General features: G+C 31.4%; 2 protein-coding genes across 4 annotated transcripts; both read left to right on the forward strand.

Moving 5' to 3' along the window:
• The first annotated feature begins 3,170 nt into the window (after nucleotides 1-3,170).
• Nucleotides 3,171-5,217, forward strand: LOC106315591 (ubiquitin-conjugating enzyme E2 22-like). Of its 3 annotated transcripts, none has more exons than XM_013753358.1 (7): nucleotides 3,171-3,315; nucleotides 3,822-3,907; nucleotides 3,999-4,143; nucleotides 4,232-4,309; nucleotides 4,371-4,483; nucleotides 4,586-4,689; nucleotides 4,780-5,217. In XM_013753358.1, exons 2-7 carry the CDS (start codon nucleotides 3,905-3,907, stop codon nucleotides 5,081-5,083), a joined length of 747 nt encoding a protein of 248 aa, XP_013608812.1. In that variant the 5' UTR covers nucleotides 3,171-3,315; nucleotides 3,822-3,904; the 3' UTR covers nucleotides 5,084-5,217. The 3 variants fall into 3 exon arrangements, with proteins under 3 accessions (XP_013608812.1, XP_013608813.1, XP_013608814.1); XM_013753359.1 differs by having other exon boundaries at nucleotides 3,833-3,907; XM_013753360.1 differs by having other exon boundaries at nucleotides 3,240-3,318; nucleotides 3,846-3,907.
• Nucleotides 5,218-15,953: 10,736 nt separating this feature from the next.
• On the forward strand, nucleotides 15,954-17,319 carry LOC106315340 (ubiquitin-conjugating enzyme E2 22-like). Its single transcript, XM_013753071.1, has 6 exons — nucleotides 15,954-15,958; nucleotides 16,164-16,249; nucleotides 16,334-16,411; nucleotides 16,473-16,585; nucleotides 16,688-16,791; nucleotides 16,882-17,319. The coding sequence occupies exons 1-6, from the start codon at nucleotides 15,954-15,956 to the stop codon at nucleotides 17,183-17,185; spliced, it is 690 nt and encodes a 229-aa protein (XP_013608525.1). The 3' UTR covers nucleotides 17,186-17,319.
• The last annotated feature ends 2,055 nt before the right edge of the window (nucleotides 17,320-19,374 follow it).

Consider the following 19,374-nt stretch of genomic DNA (forward strand, 5'->3'; position numbering starts at 1 on the left):
ATGATTAGTACCCCTAATTGTTTTTGTTTAATTTATGTGTTTTTTTCCAGTAATCTCTATTATCATCCAATGAAGTGAGCTTCAACATGAAACCAGTAAGTATTAATTAAGAGTTTGTTTGTATATTTATGGTATATGCCATTGAGTTCATCGGAGTTTGGACAAATATAAATTAATTTAAGATTTTCACACCTAACTTTAATTTGGATCTACATGCCACTTAAACTAGTGGAAGCTTGTGTTTAGGTATGTCAACATACTTATTTAACTATAACTAAACTAGTTTTGAAAGTTCAAAAAAACTAAACTAGTTTTGAAAGTTAGGACAAACTAGATAAGACCCTACGTCAGTTTAATAAACATACAGTAACATATCATTTTGCACGTAAAACGTGTGTAATTGGCTATTTAGCTATATATGATGCAAATAAATGACAATGATTATAAAACAATATTAGTTAGTTACGTAACATGATAGCATAAACTATAATTCATATCAAGCGGTAATGATTGTACTAATGATAATATTATCAAAACTTGAAAAATGTTATAACAAAACAACGATACGATTATCAATGGTTGATGAACAAGAACACCGGAGAGAAATAAAACAAAAGTTTCGGAATTATACGATTACATTGATAAAAATTATGAGCAAAAAGTTCTGGATTTCCAAAATTTATCAACCAAAAGAACACGGTTAATATATCGATTTTATCAGTGTAATCGTATAATTTCAAACAATTTTTAAAAGAAACTGTTCATATAATTCTATAACTAAAGAAAAAAAAGCTACTGCTGTTTGTGCAGCATATTACTATATAGCTCCATCCAAACACGAGTTTGACTTGACCTGATTTACCCCAATTGGGGCAATGGAACCTATTGCCTTTCAAGTCTTTAATAGATTCGTTCAAGATATTCTATGCAAAATTCAAAAGCTTCACGTGAAAGATGTATAACAAAAGTTATTGCAAGCTTTTTGACTTGCTAAACCCACTTTGTTCGCCTTTTATATCTAATTCTAACCTAGTCGAACAAATTTTCACATAAGATATTTTCAAAGATAAATAAGAACGTCCATGGATTCATAATATTCCAGTTCTAAGACAATAAATGAGTAGCTGAAGAGTTAAAGAAAGTTGGTCCACATTATACAAATTAGGTTGTCTTTTCATGTTATAAATGATAAATGATGAAATAGGAATTGATCTTGGGTCCATGGGGTTCAGATTGTTTTGTCTTTATTTTTATTGAAATCTATAAGATAACTCTCATCGTAGAAAGACTCCAAAAGATAAACACAACACCTTCCAATCTCCTTTGTCGAACAAGTGCTGCAACGTACACATCCACATCAAAAACATGTGTATGATGATGATATATAGAGACTAACCTTTTATATCCGGGTCCATGAAATGGAACCATTTTATATTATTTATGTATACTAAGATTGTATGAAAAATTGAAAACTACTCTACCCAATCATACAACTTTATATTTAAAAAGAAAATCATGAGTAGAGTAGTTTCTCTCACAGTTAGGAATATGACTGTGAAATGAACTTTGTGAGGTTTTTTCATGATCTGGAATCACGAACCAATTCCTTGATGTTCCGTTCAATTAAAGAAAACACAATGTGTAAATATGTGACCAAGAAAAAAAAACCACATGGAGAGAAATTTTGATCAACCAAAAGTCCAAAGCTACTTGCTAAAAATAGCAAGTAACCTGAGTATCTAAAGAGAACAAACAAGTCCAGACTGAAAGATGATCACTGTAATTGTAGTTGGGCCATTGTGTTTGGGCTTATTTTTCATTCCTGATGTCAGGTCTTTTGCTTGGCAATCTGACATATTCCTTTGTGTACTAACTTTGAAGTGAAAATCCTTGCCTCTTTCTTTTGAATTGACCAAAACTCTCGAAGATTTGCTTGAAGGTAGGCCATATATAATATAAGGTTCGTAACTACCATATTAAATTTGCAATCTTCAAAATACGAAAACAAAAGGTGCCCGGTGAGAATGAATTCATTACTTCAACTAACAAATCTTGATTTCCTATAATTCTTTTAGGTGGCAGTGTTTTTGCGTGTTCAGTTCCTCACACCAAAAAAAAAACACAATCCCAATATATAACCTTCAAACCCTGATGATAGTCATATGAAGATTTCTTACGTCAATGTTTATGTATGATATTACAATAATTAACCCTACATTTACATCAGTGTATATGTTTACTTATCTTATCAGAGTAACAGTGTATCAAATTAACTTACCGACTGTCAAACTATAGAGGTTTATATTGTACATGAATTCGTTAGAGTTAAAGTAATATAAAATCCACACATCTTCAGACTTAAAATCACGTGCAGGTCTACTTTCCCGACAACTCCAACGCACTATATATTGTCTCCACTCGAACGAATCTCAACAATCATGAACCATACAATTTTTTTAGATAATATGCCCTTAACTTAGGCACACACATATGACATATTGTTAATTTTTTCTCCTTTTTACTTGGTTCTATTTGAATGATTTTCTCTCTCTCTCTCTTACATTCCACACAAACTCTTTTTACCGAGGATAGTTTTTTTTTTTTAATCTTGCGGTCTCCCAAGCTTATAATGAAGCTCATACTAATTTCCATAAAGTGGTGCAGTTCACGGATGAATTCTCAATCTAAGTATTCAAATGGATCGTAAGATAGGACCTTATCTTCATGGCCAAAAGATGAACTGTAGTGTGGTGCCATCGAATCTGCAACCCAAAGTTTGCCTACCAGATAATAAAAGTTTGAAAATCCTAATCCGATAAATTAGTGATTAATAAAAAAATTATTGGTTTTCGATAAAGAATAAGATCCGAATCCAGAATTCTCTATTAAGGTCTGTTTTCATTATATATACTAACATCGATATATGGTTTCATAAATCATTTTGCAAGATCAGAAATTGGAAGCTTGAGAGAAATAAATCAAAGAGTGAAAGAACACACCTGACACAAAGTAACGGCTAGTCAGTAGTTGGCGGGTGAAAAGAAGAAGACATCCTAACGGTCAATTCCAGGCTGGCTATAGATTTACCAAAATACCCTTATTTTAATTGAATTTCCTCTTTTTATTGATACGCTCCTTACTGTGCTTTTCCCTTTCTCATTTAACTAAAACAGCATCTGTCTGTATAAAACTCTCAATAATAATTGAACCTCTCTCTCTCTCTCTCTCTCTCTTCTTGATTTCAACTTGAGAATCTTTCATTTACTCGTAGGAGAGAAAGGGATCGATCGCCTTTTCCTCACTCTCTCTGCTTAGGTAAAAATTTGATTTCCGATGAAAAACTCATCGTTTTGCTCGCACGAGTCTGTTTCTTTGATTCTTTGCTTTGCGATGTGTTCTCTATCTATCCATCGGATCTCTTCGAATTGAGTTTTTTTTTCCCTAGACTCGATTTCGCTAGATCCCAATTTGGGTTTTCTCAATCGATTGCTCTATTCTTGTGTTTTCGATTCGTTTCGATCTGATTCACTTATTATGCTATACTCTCTGTAAATTGTTCTGTTTATGAGATTCAAAGTTTAAACCTTTTTTTGTTTCTAATCGATTTGCTTATGGACTTGCCTAATTGTATGTTTTGAGGAAACGTTAATGCTGAATGTATAACTTAATTTTAACTCCAATCCGTTGATGAAATGATGAAGCATTAACCCTTGTTTCCGTGTCTGTGGTTTTGTCTCATCACATTGGAGATTCAAAGTTTAAGCCTTTTCTTTTTTTTTTCCTCATCGATTTGCTTTAAGCATTAACCCTTGTTTCTGTAGTTTTGGCTCAGTTTGATCTCATCACATTGTGGAGTGTCTGCCTGTTTGAGGAGAAGAACGTCTGCTTGCACTTACTATTCTCCATGGTAGTTCCCTTTCTCTGTCAATGTGCTTACTTTGAAGTGTTACCCTGTTCTGATTTGTCTTATTTGGTGGTGTTTCTTAATTCTCTCTCAGGCAAGTAACGAGAATCTACCACCCAATGTTATCAAGCAGCTCGCCAAGGAACTCAAGAGTCTTGACGAATCTCCTCCGGATGGCATCAAGGTTGTGGTCAACGACGAGGACTTCTCTCAAATATGTGCTGATATTGAAGGACCAGGTGCATTATTATTATTTCCCTATTTAATGATTACTGTGTTGAAATGATTTTAAAAACAACATGTTTCTTCTACATTGATTGTGCACAGTTGGGACTCCTTATGAGAATGGACTTTTCCGTATGAAGTTGGCATTATCTCATGATTTTCCACATTCTCCGCCTAAAGGTATGCGTCTAATATAAAAATTGAGGGACCACATTCTGATTTATTTGGTCTGCCATTGTAGGCTACTTTATGACAAAGATATTCCATCCCAATGTTGCTTCTAACGGAGAGATTTGCGTTAACACTCTTAAGAAAGATTGGAACCCTAGTCTTGGATTAAGACATGTTCTCTCTGTAAGATCCTTCACCCTTGTGTGTTTTCATTTCTTTGATCAGATTACTTAATACTTGAGAGAGTGAGCTTTTCTTTGTGTGTGTGTTTGTACTTGTTAACAGGTTGTGAGGTGCTTACTAATCGAGCCATTTCCAGAATCTGCATTAAACGAACAGGCTGGAAAGATGCTACTTGAGAACTATGAAGAGTACGCTAGGCATGCTCGGTGAGTCCATCTACTTTGAGTCTCATATTCTGTCAAAATCTCTTTGGAGCATTCTGTTTTTAAGTCGAAATCTTCTGGACTTGTGTGCAGGCTTTACACGGGTATCCATGCTAAACCAAAACCTAAGTTCAAAACAGGAGCTATCTCAGAGTCAACAACGGCTCTAAATGTTGGCCAGCCCAACAACGAGACGCCTGGTGCAATACCCTCTTCAGTGGCAGACATCAATAGAGTAATAACAGCGACTGAACAAATTGCTAACGTGCCTGTAGCAGCAGCAGCAGGATCTGCAAGTGTGGCCACTACGACACAGAAAAGAGAAGCCGGTTTGGCCAAGGTTCAGGCAGACAAGAAGAAGGTAGATGCCAGAAAGAAGAGCTTGAAGAGACTATGATGATACTTCTCAATTAGTGTCATTTATCTTATCTCCATCTCATAATGTTTGGATTCTTCTGTCATGTCATCATGACTCTGCCCCCTTTTTGCTCAACTCTTTTCCTATCAAAGTTGGAGTGACTATTAGAAATTTCTAAAAATATAAAACAAATCCTTATATTATATGCAGCCAGTTCTAGTCTCCTCTTTCATCAAACATCATATAATAAGCTGTGTGACCTTCTCCACTTCTAATCTACTCTTTCATCAAACATCATATAATAAGCTGTGTGACCTTCAAATTTACTCAACTAATTTTATATCAAATCAATACACAATATTTCCAACAAGTAATATAACAATTAATTGTACATTACATCTGAAAATAGAAAACAATACCATATATTAGCACATAGAACTCTAATCTCCTCTTTCATCAAACATCATAACCTGTGTGGCCATCAAACTTACTCAACTAATTGTATATTAAATTGATGAGGACCTCAAGTCATCATCAGAAAAGGAGAAAGGAACCAGGAGTAAATCAGTGAAGAACATGAAGCTGAGGAAAGCTAAAGAAGCCAACCAGGACATATGTGCAATCAAAACGCTATATCTTACAAACCAGGAGGAATTTATCAATGAAACCGGTTTTCCAGGATTCTACACTCAACAGGAGCACACGGCGAATTGGTTTTATACCAAAAGGAGTAATGGTTTAGGAGATATGCCATTTACAAGTTAGACTATCTACACTGCATCCGAACTGGTTCTATTTAAGGAAAGTAATTCTTTGCTTAAGGAGTGTGCAACTCAAACTCACGTTTGGAAACCAGGAGATCATTCATTACATGTAAGACCAATTGGAGTGTTGATACCATGCACTAAACCTCACTGGATCAGCCAGATTCTTCAACATCTCCACTTGCCATTTTTGGAGCCGAATTGCTTTAAACCCCAACGGCTAGTTTTCTCCCCTATTGGCTGTGATTTGGCGATTTGTTTCATCAACTAGATGCTCCCCAAGGCTCTTAGGATCTTCCCAAAGTTGTCCAGATACAAGCAGTTCAACACATTTCCCATTTTGGCTGAGATTCTCTCATTTAAGCCTAACGGCAAGTTTTTGATATTTTCATTATGTTTCCATTTTTGTTTAGCTTTCTAAGTCTTTGTAATGAGCATTATATAAAGCTCATTAGGTCCCTCAATGGAAGGCAAAAATCTTTTACCCAAGAAATAATAAACTTCTTAGTTTCTTTTCTCCAAAGTCTTTGTGTCTTTGAGTTATCTTGATCATCAAACCTTGTTATCTTGATCATCAAGCCTTGTGTGGATTCACTTGTCTTCGTGATTGGCGATTGAGACTGCTTGTGGAATCAGGCTGTTCTTCGTGGTTGATTGTGGAATCAGTCAACACCTTGTTCTGTCCGAGATCATCATCATCACTCCCATCCACCCGATTTTATAGTCGATTAGATCGATTAGAAGAACCACCCCTCTTGTTGGATCAATCATCACTTGGATCTTAGGTGCTTGTAATCCTTTGACAGCTTAGGACTACATCATAAAACAATACTCAATAATTCGAACAAGAAATATAATATAACAATTAGTTGTATATTACATCTATGTTTTGTCTTTTGTTTATCAAATGATATATAACTAAAAATGGTATAAAACTTCAAAGGCCACATTTGTACAAATTTACTTTGTCTCTAAGACAATAGGACATTCAGGTGTTCTAATCTACAATATTGATTCTTGTATACATCATACCTAACTAATTCTTTGTATTCTTGCTATTTCATGCCTAACGATATAGACAAATATGATACAACATTAAGAGGGTCATTTCACTGCCGTTACTTAGGCAAGTCTAGTTGAGATGAGTAGAACGTTGGATCAAGCTCAGAAGAAGCACCATCTTTAGCTGTCTCGTATTCATTGCTGGTGTCAATACCACCTATGTTACGTGTGAGGAAAGAAAGCTTCTCCAAAGAGCTGTACTCTGACTCATACTCAGATCCATCATCTTCTTCGGGTACCATTGCTCTGAGATCTAGTTGAGAAAGCGGGATCTTGGCAAATAACACTTCTTTAACATTCTTCAGTAAGCCTCTCTTATAAACACCTGCAGATATGGATATAAAGATATCAACTTAAAAAAAGACTATGGGTTTCAACCTGGAACTTCTTGCCAAAAAAAAAGAAAAAAACAAGACTATTGAAAAACTTAAAAGAGAGGAAACAAACAAAGAGGGTGAATAAAAAAAACCTAAAATTTTACCTCAAAATCTGATCCGAAAACCAAAAAAAAATATGTTAATTTTTATCATAATGCGATATTTTTTTTAAATTAAATTTTACCTAAACCCAAAACTATTACAAAAATCTAAACTTGAAAACTAAAAATTATCCGTAATTTCAAAAATATATTCAAAATATTAAAATATACCTAATAAATAAAAACTATTTTGGATACTCGATTGGTCGAGAATAGGACATGGACTTTATAAAAACTTGCGGGTCCAAAAACTATGCAATAGGTACTTTTTCCTGGATCCATACAAAAAAATCGAACCTGTAAACTAATTCATAAATTATACAAATTTTAAAAATTCTCTTCGATATAATACGACTTTCTAACATAATAATGTACAACATCACTAAATACTATTTCATATCAAAATTTGTGTATCATCCAAAATAACCGCGCTTTCGAAGCGTGGGTCAAAATCTAGTGTGTTTTGAAGTTGAAGCCATCATGAGAATATGATCATGAGAGGAAATACAATGAACCTGACTACTCCTCTTCTTGCTCATTCTCTCCCTCTGCATTGTCTCAAAAACCCACACATGAAGCCTATCTCCAAGAAAAAAAAATAAGTTTCTCCAAGATTCTAATATTTTAACTTAGCTTTCATAAATTATGAGTTTGTTTTATTTGGCATTAACCAAATAAAAGAGATGAAATATGGTTTTTGAGTTTTTTTTTTCTGTCTATTTTGATCTTTCTTACTTCTTGTTCTTCCCTCAATAATCAAAATCCATTGCAAATCAATCATCTGCAGTTTTGTTTGGTCTCTCCCTCTTTTTTTTTTGTAACACCTACGAAAATATTGAGTTTTTCGGTAAATGCTCTATACACCGAAGCCTATAATCTTTAGTGTTGTTTTAAAATTTCTAAACACATTCTACATTTGTATTAATGTCTATTAAACTCTATTTCATGGTACATGGACATCATTTTTATTTTTTATCAATTAATTTAGTAAAACTTCACAATACTCCTTAAATTAGTGGACTAACCGCTATAAAATCGCTATTATCTAAAAAACAGAGATAACAAAGGTTTCAAACCTCTTTGAATTTCATCATATGTTATTGCAGGATGCAAACATGCATTAAAACAGTATTGTCATATTTTTGATTTTTTCTCAAAATCTATGTGTTAACTCCTACGAAAATATTGAGTTTTTCGGTAAATGCTTTATATACTGAAGCCTATGATCTTTAGTGTTGTTTTAAAATTTCTAAACAAAGTTTCCAAACCTTATTTTCGCATGATGCAAACCTTATTTTTCACAATACACCCAAAATTAGTGGAGTAACCACTATAAAATCGCTATTCTCTAGAGAAACGGAGACAACAAAGGTTCCAAAACTCTTTGACATTCATCATATGCTAGTGCATGATGTAACTATGCATTAAAATAGTATTGTCATATTTTTGATTTTTTTTCTCAAAATCTATGTGTACCCCTACGAAAATATTGAGTTTTTTCGGTAAATGCTCTATATACTGAAGTTTATGATCTTAGTGTTGTTTTAAAATTTATTAATACATTCTGCATTTGTATTAATGTATATTAAACTCTCTTCATGGTACATGGGCATCATTTTTATTTTTTAATCAATTAATTTAGTAAAACTTCATAATACTCCCTAAATTGGTGGACCAACCACTATAAAATCGCTATTCTCTAGAGAAACAAAGAATACTAAGGTTCTAAACCTCTTTGACCTTCATCGTATGTTAGTGCATAATGCCAAAATGTATTAAAATAGTATTGTCATATTTTTGAATTTTTCTCAAAATCTATGTGTTAACCCCTATGAAAGTATTGTGTTTTTGGTAAATGCTCTATATATAGAACCCTATGATCTTTAGTGTTGTTTTAAAATTTCTAAACACATTCTACATTTATATTAATGTATATTAACCTCTATTTCATGGTATTTGAGCATCTTTTTAATTTGTATAAATTAATTTAGTAAAACTTCATAATACTCCCTAAATTGGTGGACTAACCACTATAAAATCGCTATTCTCTAGAGAAACGGAGATAACCAAGGTTTCAAACTTCTTTGACATTCATCATATGTTAGTGCATGATGAAATTATGCATTAAAACAGTATTGTCATGATTTTGAATTTTTCTCAAAATCTATGTGTTTACCCATACGAAAAATATTGAGTTTTTCGGTAAATGCTCTATACACTAAAGCCTTTGATCTTTTCTGTTGCTTTAAAATTTCTACTCATATTCTATATACGTATTAATGTATATTAAACTCTATTTCATGGTACATATGCATCGTTTTATTTTTTTATCAATTAATTTAGTAAAACTCACAATACACCCTAAATTGGTGGACTAATTACTATAAAATCGTTATTCTCTAGATAAACGGAGAAAAAAAAGTTTCAAACCTCTTTAAACTTCATCATATGTTAGTGCATGATGCTACTATGCGTTAAAATATCATTGTCAATTTTTTTTCAAAATCTATTTGTTTACCCTTACAAAAATATTGAGTTTTTCGGTAAATGCTCTATATACTGAAGCCTATGATCTTTAGTGTTGATTTAAAATTTCTAAACACTTTATACATTTGTATCAATGTATATTATACTTTTTTTTTTGTAAACTTATATATATCATTCTTGGCATCTTACAATTTTTTTATTTTCTTTCGACATCATGAAATCTCTCTCACGTATATATGTCCATTGATTATCAACACCTATAATATCATTAAACTTTAATAAAATTTATTTACATCATTGTTTCTCTCGACCTACTCACTCATATCCATAAGAATAGTTGTAATAATTCAATCAAGAGATGAAACTAGGCAAAATGGTGAATTAGTGCACGAACTAGGCCATATCGCCTAATCAATATATAAACTATTTGATTGTGTGATCTGATATTTGGACTAATAACGAATTTAAATTTAATACATCAACTTAGAATAAAAGACATTTAAATACATACAACCGTCATCATGTCCGTATAATGGTGACATTAAACAGTTCGTAACTGAATCATTTTAGTTTAAACGAAACAAATGATGCAATCCGATACCTGAAGTTATAACAAATTTGAATTTTAATACCTGAACTAAGAATACAAAGTTTTTAACTACCTGGAGCATGATTTATCACATAGATTCATCCAAGTAAATGCCTAGTCGCAACAGCTAGATTGACGATGAAGACATGATCCATCGGCGAAACCTATCAATTTTTTACCCAAATGTGAATTTAACATATGTACTATGTTGTTCTTCTGCTTAAGGTTGTGGAGATATGTATTGTCGAAGTGAAATCTCGTGTTAGAGAAATTTATTCTCGTGATTCATTATGTCGACTCAAAAGATATCAAAATGAATAGTTTCAAACAAAAAAAATTATCAAAGTAAAGAATAGGGTATATCAGAATATAGACAGAAATTCGGTCCAATAGAAACTGCATGACAACATGGACTGAATAAACATGCGAGAGCTGATGCTACTATATAGGGTTTATGAGACGTCTCCGTTCATAGGATTTATTTATATATTGAGAAAAAATGAATATTTATTTTGGTAAAAGAAAAAAAGGAATATATATGCACAAAGAAAAAATGAATATTTTATTTTTAAATGAATATTTTTATTTCTCACTTAATTACATTTACATTCACTTATTAGTTTCCTTTTTTTTAAATGAATATATGTACAAAGGAAAAAATGAATATTTTATTTTTAAATTAATATTTTATTTTTCACCTAATTACATTTAACATTTTTTATTAGTTTCTTTTTTCACTTCATTTATTTTTGCATGAGATATATATGTAACGTTAATTGTTCTTCACGTGTTTTCCCTTCCATATTTTACAGTTCTATGTCATGTGGGATGTTTACATTGTTAATATTTACTATACTTTTATTAATGTTTTTTTAGAAAAGACATGCAACTTTGACTAATGTTTTCTCGAGGTTAATCAAAGTAACTTCAATTTGATAACTTTTTTTTTTTGTAAAAGCATTTTATGTATTATTGGTAATATTATTTCATTTCATACAAGATATTATATCTAATGATAATATTTAATATTTTATTTAGTGTTCATCACAACAACAAATGCCAGACACACAGTCTCCCCTTATCAGACCTTTTTTGGTATGACAATACGGATAACACATTCCTTTGTCGTCACATGGACCATAGCACACATTATACTTTACTCCGAAATCTATTCGAATAGAAAGAAATAATAAAATATTAAAATTATGCGGGAATGAAGACTTTAGCATAACTAAAAATTAAATTTTAATGTAGTACCTGAAACAGTATCGGTGCAGCGAACAATTGACATTGCGAAGAAAAGAGTGAAAACAAATGCGATTGATATACATTTTTTGGAGAGACTCATTTTGTAGGATGTTTTATAAATTGTTTGAGAGTTCTATTATATTTTAGATTGATATATATATACATATAAGCATAAACTTCTAAAGAAAATCTTTCAATTAATTTTTTCTGAGATTATAGTCAAAATAATATAAAAATGCATGATTCATTTACCTAAGTATATAAACATAAGCTTGAATTAATTATATTTTCGTACGGAAATCTTTCAATTAATTTTATGAGATTTTAGTCAAAATAATATAAAAGTGCATGATTCATTTATCTAAGCGTATAAACATAAAATTGCATTAATTATATTTTTGTAAAGAAAATCTTTCAATTAATTTTCTGAGATTATAGTCAAAATAATATAAAAGTGCATGATTCATTTTCCTAAGCAGATAAACATAAACTTGCATTAATTATGTTTTTGTAAAGAAAACCTTTTAATTAATTTTCTGAGATTATAGTCAAAACAATATAAAAGTGCATGATTCATTTACCTAAGCATATAAACATAAACTTGCACTAGTTATATTTTTGTAAAGAAAATCTTTCAATCAATCTTCTGAGATTATAGTTAAAATAATATAAAAGTGCATGATTCATTTAACTAAGCATAATAATCTACATATAAACATAAACTTGCATTAGTTATATTTTTGTAAAAAAAATCTTTCAATGATTTCTGAGATTATAGTCAAAATAATATAAAAGTGCATGATTCATTTACCTAAGCATATGAATATTAGTGTGAAAGTTTTATTTTCTTTCAGATTGCCTTGTCAAGATATAATTTGTATATTGAAACAGATTTTTTAAAATGTAATAGATATAAACTAAAATTGTTATAATGGACTAAATGTTTTGAATAATCTTAGTCTATATAATTCAGCTAAATATATTTACTTTATTCAGTTATTTATATTAATTGTTTTGTAAATTTGTGTGTTTACATTAAATGCCTTCATGGCTAGATAACAACTAGTTATGAACTTTAATTATTAGTTTTTTTGTCAGAGGTTTATTTCATTTTATAAATTTAATTTTTAATTAATTATTACTTTTGTAATATATCAAGAAAATAATGTCCAATATATTTATTATAATATATTCTTATGGTTATTCCAATCTTTCATAAAAATATAAATTATGGTTTTCTCTTATAATAGCAAACACAGACAAGACAAATTTCACAATAACATATGAAATGTAAATATGTTCACACCAAGTTTTTCAAAATAAAATAATAGATAATTATTTAGTATAAAACAAAAGTAAGATACCAAACATATACTAATTGACATTAAAAATTATATAACTAAAATTAAATCTTGCAATCTTTAATGTAATAATATAGAGTTACATATTTTCAAAAAACTAATATTTATTCACAATCATCCCCATTTGGAACCTTATTGTGGTAATATATTGATAATAACACAAGTTTTGAACATATTAATCTCTGTAATATGATACAATCTCGATCGTCTCAAGATTTATTAACCATTCCATCTTATTTATCTTATTGATATCACTCAAATTATCCTAAGGAGTGACTTTACTCTCTCAAATAAGAGGTTGAATCGTAGTACTTAGGGATCAAATCCACAAGATAGGATGTTTAGGCGAGCTGATACGCTAGGACTCAACCGCTCACTTTATAACACTATCGATCGACGATCCAGTGTCGATGTCGATCGACGATCCAGTGTCGATGTCGATCGAAGCTCAACTGACAATGTCGATCGATGGTTGTGGCGAGTTGATTACCATTAAGAATGGTCGATCAGCTCTCGCATGTTTCTAACAAACTTAACTTAATCAGAATATTATCAGGCAAATAATCTACTCTCGCAGTTTCCTATGTCCTAAGTTCAGGATCTAGTTAATTACTCTAGAACCATGTATTAAGGGATCTAGTTAACACATTGATTTTGAGAAAAAATTAAAATATGAAACTTTTGTTTTAATGCATAGTTACATCCTTCACTAACATATGATGAAGGTCAAAGTGTTTTGGAACTTTCTTTGTCTCTGTTTATCTAGAAAATAACGATTGTATAGTGGTTAGTCCACCAATTTAAGGAGTATTATGAAGTTTTACTAAATTAATTGACAAAAAATTAAAACAATGTTCATATATCATGAAAGAGAGATTAATATAAATCAATACAAATGTAAAATGTTTTTTAGAAATTTTAAAACAACACTAAAGATCATATGCTTCAGTATATAGAGCATTTACCGAAAATTCAATATTTTCGTAGAGGCTAACACATAGATTTAGAGAAAAATTCAAAAATATGAAAATTTTGTTTTAATGTATAGTTGCATCCTTCACTAACATATGATGAAGGTCAAAGAGGTTTGGAATTTTTTTTGTCTTCGTTTCTGTAGAAAATAGAGATTTTATAGTGGTTAATCCACTAATTTTAGGCTTAATATGAAGTTTTACTAAATTAATTAACAAAAAGTTAAAACGATTCTCATGTACCATGAAAGAGAGTTTAATATAAATTAATACAAATGTAGAATGCGTTCAGAAATTTTAAAAAACCACTAAAGATCATAGACTTTAATATATAGAGCATTTACCGAAAAATTCAATATTTTCGTAGGGGTTAACACCTAGATTTTGAGATAAATTCAAAAATATAAAAATTTTGTTTTAATGCATAGTTGCATCATTTACTAACATATGATGAAGATCAAAGAGGTTTGGAACTTATGTTGTCTCTGTTTCTATAGAAAATAGCGATTTTATAGTGGTTAGTCCACCAATTTAGGAAGTATTATGAAGTTTTATTAAATTAAATGACAAAAAAATTAAAACAATGCCCCTGTACCATGAAAAAGAGTTTAATATACATTAATACAAATGTATAATGTGTTCAGAAATTTTAAAACAACACTAAAGATCATAGGCTTCAGTATGTAGATCATTTACCGAAAAATTAAATATTTTCGTAGGGGTTAACCCATAGATTTTGAGAAAAATTCAAAAATATGAAAATACTGTTTTAATGTATAGTTGCATTCTTCACTAACATATGATGAAAGTCAAAGAAATTTGGAACTTTTGTTGTCTCTGTTTCTCTAGAAAATAACGATTTTATTGTGGTTAGTCCACCAATTTATGGAGTATTTTGAAGTTTTACTAAATTAATTGACAAAAAATTAAAACGATGTTCATATATCATGAAAGTGAGTTTAATATACATTACTACAAATATGGAATGTGTTCAGAAATTTTAAAACAACACTAAAGATCATATGTTTCAGTATATAGAGCATTTACCGAAAAATTCAAAATTTTCATAGGGATTTAAACATAGATTTTGAGAAAAATTCAAAAATATGAAAATACTGTTTTAATGCATAGTTGCATCCTTCACTAAAATATTATGAATATCAAAGAGGTTTGAACATTTTGTTGTCTTTGTTTCTCTAGAAAATAATGATTTTATAGTGGTAAGTTCACCAATTTAGGGAGTATTATGAAATTTTACTAAATTAATTGACAAAAAATTAAAACGATGTCTATATATCATGAAAGTGAGTGTAATATACATTAATACAAATGTAAAATGGTTTTTAGAAAATTTAAAGCAACACTAAAGATCAAATGCTTCAGTATATAGAGCATTTATCGAAAATTGAATATTTTCGTAGGGGTTTAAACATAGATTTTGAGAAAAATTCAAAAATATGAAAATTTTGTTTTAATGCATAGTTGCATCCTTCACTAACACATGATGAATATCAAAGAGGTTTGAAACTTTTGTTGTCTCCGTTTTTTCTAGAAAATAATGATTTTATAGTGGTTAATCCACCAATTTAAGGAGTATTATGTAGTTTTACTAAATTAATTAACAAAAAATTAAAACGATTCTCATGTACCATGAAAAAAAGTTTAATATACATTAATACAAATGTAGAATGTGTTCAGAAATTTTAAAACAGCACTAAAGATCATATACTTCAGTATGTAGAGCATTTACCGAAAAATTTAATATTTTTGTAGAGGTTAACACATAGATTTTGAGATAAATTCAAAAATATGAAAATTTTGTTTTAATGCATAGTTGAATCCTTCAGTAACATATGATGAAGGTCAAAGAAGTTTGAAACTTTTTTTGTCTATGTTTCTCTAGAAAATAACGATTTTATTTTGGTTAGTCCATCAATTAAGGGAATGTTATGAAGTATTATTAAATTAAATTACAAAAAATTAAAACAATGTTCATGTATCATGAAAGAGAGTTTAATATACATTAACACAAATGTATAATGTGTTCAGAAATTTTAAAATAACACTAAAGATCATAGGTTTCAACATATATAGCATTTACCGAAAAATTAAATATTTTCGTAGGAATTAACATATAGATGTTGAGAAAAATTTAACAGTCTTGAGGAATCTCCTCTGGATGGCATCAAGGTTGTGGTCAACGACCAGGACTTCTCTCAAGTATGTGCTGATATTGATGGACCAGGTGCATTATTATTTCCCTATTTAATGATTACTGTGTTCAAATGATTTTAAAAACAAGATGTTTTTCTATATTGATTGTGTACAGTTGGGACTCCTTATGAGAATGGACTTTTCCGTAAGAAGTTGGCATTATCTCAAGATTGTCCACATTCTCCGCCTAAAGGTATGTGTCTAATATAAAAATTGAGGGACCACATTCTGATTTATTTGGTCTGCCATTGTAGGCTACTTTATGACAAAGATATTCCATCCCAATGTTGCTTCTAACGGAGAGATTTGCGTTAACACGCTTAAGAAAGATTGGAACCCTAGTCTTGGATTAAGACATGTTCTCTCTGTAAGATCCTTCACCCTTGTGTGTTTTCATTTCTTTGATCAGATTACTTAATACTTGAGAGAGTGAGCTTTTCTTTGTGTGTGTGTTTGTACTTGTTAACAGGTTGTGAGGTGCTTACTAATCGAGCCATTTCCAGAATCTGCATTAAACGAACAGGCTGGAAAGATGCTACTTGAGAACTATGAAGAGTACGCTAGGCATGCTCGGTGAGTCCATCTACTTTGAGTCTCATATTCTGTCAAAATCTCTTTGGAGCATTCTGTTTTTAAGTCGAAATCTTCTGGACTTGTGTGCAGGCTTTACACGGGTATCCATGCTAAACCAAAACCTAAGTTCAAAACAGGAGCTATCTCAGAGTCAACAACGGCTCTAAATGTTGGCCAGCCCAACAACGAGACGCCTGGTGCAATACCCTCTTCAGTGGCAGACATCATTAGAGTAATAACAGCGACTGAACAAATTGCTAACGTGCCTGTAGCAGCAGCAGCAGGATCTGCAAGTGTGGCCACTACGACACAGAAAAGAGAAGCCGGTTTGGCCAAGGTTCAGGCAGACAAGAAGAAGGTAGATGCCAGAAAGAAGAGCTTGAAGAGACTATGATGATACTTCTCAATTAGTGTCATTTATCTTATCTCCATCTCATAATGTTTGGATTCTTCTGTCATGTCATCATGACTCTGCCCCCTTTTTGCTCAACTCTTTTCCTATCAAAGTTGGAGTGACTATTAGAAATTTCTAAAAATATAAAACAAATCCTTATATTATATGCAGCCAGTTCTAGTCTCCTCTTTCATCAAACATCATATAATAAGCTGTGTGACCTTCAAATTTACTCAACTAATTTTATATCAAATCAATACACAATATTTCCAACAAGTAATATAACAATTAATTGTACATAACCTGTGTGGCCATCAAACTTACTCAACTAATTGTATATTAAATTGATGAGGACCTCAAGTCATCATCAGAAAAGGAAAAAGGAACCGGGAGTAAATCAGTGAAGAACATGAAGCTGAGGAAAGCTAAAGAAGCCAACCAGGACATATGTGCAATCAAAACGCTATATCTTACAAACCAGGAGGAATTTATCAATGAAACCGGTTTTCCTGGATTCTACACTCAACAAGAGCACACCGAAAATTGGTTTTATACCAAAAGAAGTAATGGCTGAGGATATATACCATTTACAAGTCAGACTATCTACACTGCATCCGAACTGGTTCTATTTAAGGAAAGTAATTATTTGCTTAAGGAGTGTGCAACTCAAACTCACGTGTGGAAACCAGGAGATCATTCATTACATCTAAGACAATTTGGAGTGTTGATACCATGCACTAAACCTCACTGGATCAGCTAGATTCTTCAACATCCCCACTTGCCATTTTTGGAGCCGATTTGCTTTAAATCCCAACGGCTAGTTTTCTACACTATTTACTGTGATTTGGTGATTTGTTTCATCAACTAGAAGCTCCCCCAAGGCTCTTAGGATCTTCCCAAAGTTGTCCAGATACAAGCAGCCCAACACATTTCCCATTTTGGCTGAGATTCTCTCATTTAAGCCTAACGGCAAGTTTTTGATATTTTCATTATGTTTCCATTTTTGTTTAGCTTTCTAAGTCTTTGTAATGAGCATTATATAAAGTTCATTAGGTCCCTCAATGGAAGGCACAAATCTTTTACCCAAGAAATAATAAACTTCTTAGTTTCTTTTCTCCAAAGTCTTTGTGTCTTTGAGTTATCTTGATCATCAAGCCTTGTTATCTTGATCATCAAGCCTTGTGCGGATTCACTTGGCTTAGTGATTGGCGATTGAGACTGCTCGTGGAATCAGGCTGTTCTTCTCCGTGGTTGATTGTGGAATCAATAAACACCCTGTTCTGTCCGAGATCATCATCATCACTCCCATCCACCCGATTTTATAGTCGATTAGATCGATTAGAAGAACCACCCCTCTTGTTGGATCAATCATCACTTGGATCTTAGGTGCTTGTAATCCTTTGACAGCTTAGGACTACATCATAAAACAATACTTAATAATTCGAACAAGAAATATAATATAACAATTAGTTGTATATTACATCTATGTTTTGTCTTTTGTTTATCAAATGATATATAACTAAAAATGGTATAAAACTTCAAAGGCCACATTTGTACAAATTTACTTTGTCTCTAAGACAATAGGACATTCAGGTGTTCTAATCTACAATATTGATTCTTGTATACATCATACCTAACTAATTCTTTGTATTCTTGCTATTTCATGCCTAACGATATAGACAAATATGATACAACATTAAGAGGGTCATTTCACTGCCGTTACTTAGGCAAGTCTAGTTGAGATGAGTAGAACGTTGGATCAAGCTCAGAAGAAGCACCATCTTTAGCTGTCTCGTATTCATTGCTGGTGTCAATACCACCTATGTTACGTGTGAGGAAAGAAAGCTTCTCCAAAGAGCTGTACTCTGACTCATACTCAGATCCATCATCTTCTTCGGGTACCATTGCTCTGAGATCTAGTTGAGAAAGCGGGATCTTGGCAAATAACACTTCTTTAACATTCTTCAGTAAGCCTCTCTTATAAACACCTGCAGATATGGATATAAAGATATCAACTTAAAAAAAGACTATGGGTTTCAACCTGGAACTTCTTGCCAAAAAAAAAGAAAAAAACAAGACTATTGAAAAACTTAAAAGAGAGGAAACAAACAAAGAGGGTGAATAAATGCTGAAGTCAGAACGGTGTAGTTGAAGATAGGATCGTCTTTTTGAATCCACACGAGCATCCT

The sequence above is a fragment of the Brassica oleracea genome, chromosome C9, assembly GCF_000695525.1.
Source record: "Brassica oleracea var. oleracea cultivar TO1000 chromosome C9, BOL, whole genome shotgun sequence".
NCBI classification, from domain to species: Eukaryota; Viridiplantae; Streptophyta; class Magnoliopsida; order Brassicales; family Brassicaceae; genus Brassica; species Brassica oleracea.

What these genes read in the sequence shown, in the direction of transcription:
- LOC106315591 (XM_013753358.1), top strand. An exon ending in TCCACATTCTCCGCCTAAAG is followed by an intron (nt 4,310 to 4,370) that starts GTATGCGTCTAA and finishes CTGCCATTGTAG; the next exon opens with GCTACTTTATGACAAAGATA. An exon ending in GATTAAGACATGTTCTCTCT is followed by an intron (nt 4,484 to 4,585) that starts GTAAGATCCTTC and finishes ACTTGTTAACAG; the next exon opens with GTTGTGAGGTGCTTACTAAT.
- LOC106315340 (XM_013753071.1), top strand. An exon ending in TGCTGATATTGATGGACCAG is followed by an intron (nt 16,250 to 16,333) that starts GTGCATTATTAT and finishes GATTGTGTACAG; the next exon opens with TTGGGACTCCTTATGAGAAT. An exon ending in GAGTACGCTAGGCATGCTCG is followed by an intron (nt 16,792 to 16,881) that starts GTGAGTCCATCT and finishes ACTTGTGTGCAG; the next exon opens with GCTTTACACGGGTATCCATG.